The following is a 1823-nucleotide window of genomic DNA, read 5'->3' as shown; positions in this document are numbered from 1 at the left end:
CGCCGATACACAGACTGACCCGCAGCTCTGACATAAACGTGAAGACCGAGGCAATGTTTCCCACTAAACTCTGTAAAATATTTGGCAAAACTATACATCTTCCCCTCCCCACCCCAAAAAAACAAAAAGTGCAGCCCTTCCAGTACAGGAACAGCGGGATTTTTCTCTCCTGAGCAAAGCCACCGAGTTCTCTGCGGCTGAGCGATCTCCTTCGCTGCGGCCTCTCAAACACAGTCGTGACGGGACAGCGGCCGCCGCAGCGCCCGGACCCTGTCGTGACACGCGCAGGGACAGTGACACGTTGTGCGTAAGTTGTGCGTATCTTACAGCTTCATTGAGGAGTGCGCAGGGTCCTACTACAGCTACAATAATTGCACTGCAAACGTGAAGTGAGATGAGGACAAGCTTTTCAGTCTGTTTAGGCGTTGGTTGCTTCCTTCCCCGACTCCTCTTTGTTTGGATCCTGCTTCAGTTTGTAATCGGCCAAGGCAGCTTTGATTGCGTCTTCAGCCAACACTGCCAACAAAATAAAACACAAGGTTACTTAGAACAAACGATGCCTTAAAACCGAGCAGGCAGCAGTGACCCCCGCTGCAGTGTCAGAATCAAAGCATTGCTGAGCTACGGAGTCCAAAAGATGAGACAGATCCAAAAACTCTTAAAATAACCCTGAAGTCTGAGCGTAAGCAAGCTCTTGTGGGCCAACGTTAGCTGCTCCTTGTGCAGACACTTCATTTCTGAACAAGGTTCAGAAGCCCCCACGCTGTTCCCTCTCACACACGAGTCTGTGTCCCTCACTCACTGGAGCAGTGCAGTTTGACGGGAGGCAGGCAGAGCTCTTTGGCGATGTCCGTGTTCTTGATCTGCAGCGCTTCGTCAACCTGAAACACAGTGAATGTGCAGTCACTGGTGACGGGAGAGGCATGCAAACGTGAAGTGAGATGAGGTCTCTGATCTGATCTTACATCAGATCTCTGATGTAAGAGCGCTCGGATGCTCCTGAGCCAGCTGAATCCACATGGAAGATGATCTCAGCTGCCAGGGGCAGGGCAGGGTGTAGGAATGAAGGAATGTCTGACTGAGCAGTGGTGGGAACGAACCAAAGCACACCAGTTTAGAGACTGAGTGAGGGCCACTGAGGGGTGTTCTGTGCTGACCTTTTATCGTAATACAGAAATGCATTTTTTTGTCTGCCAGAAAAAGGTATAAATAACCTAAAAACGCTGCATGACTAAACCTGCAGAACACGGGATCAGCGTGGTTTTGGTTTCTACACAAGACACGCAGCGCTCCCCTGCAGGTTCTTGGCAAAGGCAACCACTGCTCCAGGAGTCTGACGCCTGCCAGGGCTGATGGTCACCGCTTCGTAAGCAACCGCACCACACTGCACGAAACCAGCTCTGGGATTCCCAAGCTGCCCTTTCCTATGCGGTCCCAACAGAGACCACAGGCAGGTTTGACACCTGGAAGGCTTTCTGCAGTGTCACCTCAGCAGGGCTCCTCACCGTTTTCCCTTTGACCCATTCCGTTGCCAATGAACTCGACGCGATCGCCGACCCGCAGCCGAAGGTCTTGAAACGGGCATCGACGATCCTCCCGTTCTCGTCCACTTCCACCTACGACAGCGTTGGTGACACCTCAGTGACCAGCTCGGCTCTGCCAGGTGCCCCAGAGCCACCCCTCAGGGCCTTGGCTGCCACCGTGCCCTCGGGAGCGGGACAGGGCCTGCCCACGCCCCAGGGGACACTTCACGGGGCGGGGTGTGAGGAGGGAAGGCCGCGCTGCACCCCTGAGGGGAAACGGGCAGATTTGGGCCTTGCAGC

At 54.2% G+C, this 1823-nt stretch overlaps 1 protein-coding gene across 1 annotated transcript; it reads right to left on the bottom strand.

Annotated features, from left to right (window-relative positions):
• Positions 1-418: 418 nt before the first annotated feature.
• Positions 419-1616, bottom strand: ISCU (iron-sulfur cluster assembly enzyme; the record flags this gene model as incomplete). The annotated part of the gene is made up of 3 exons (XM_010185556.1): positions 419-516; positions 803-881; positions 1506-1616. Coding segments are annotated over 3 exons (288 nt in total), but the record flags the coding sequence as incomplete, so codon positions are not given.
• Positions 1617-1823: the final 207 nt, after the last annotated feature.

Source organism: Mesitornis unicolor, unplaced genomic scaffold, assembly GCF_000695765.1.
Source record: "Mesitornis unicolor isolate BGI_N332 unplaced genomic scaffold, ASM69576v1 scaffold19735, whole genome shotgun sequence".
Taxonomy (NCBI): Eukaryota; Metazoa; Chordata; class Aves; order Mesitornithiformes; family Mesitornithidae; genus Mesitornis; species Mesitornis unicolor.
The sequence above is the reverse complement of the archived record's forward strand: the minus strand, read 5'-3'. Positions and strand labels throughout refer to the sequence as shown.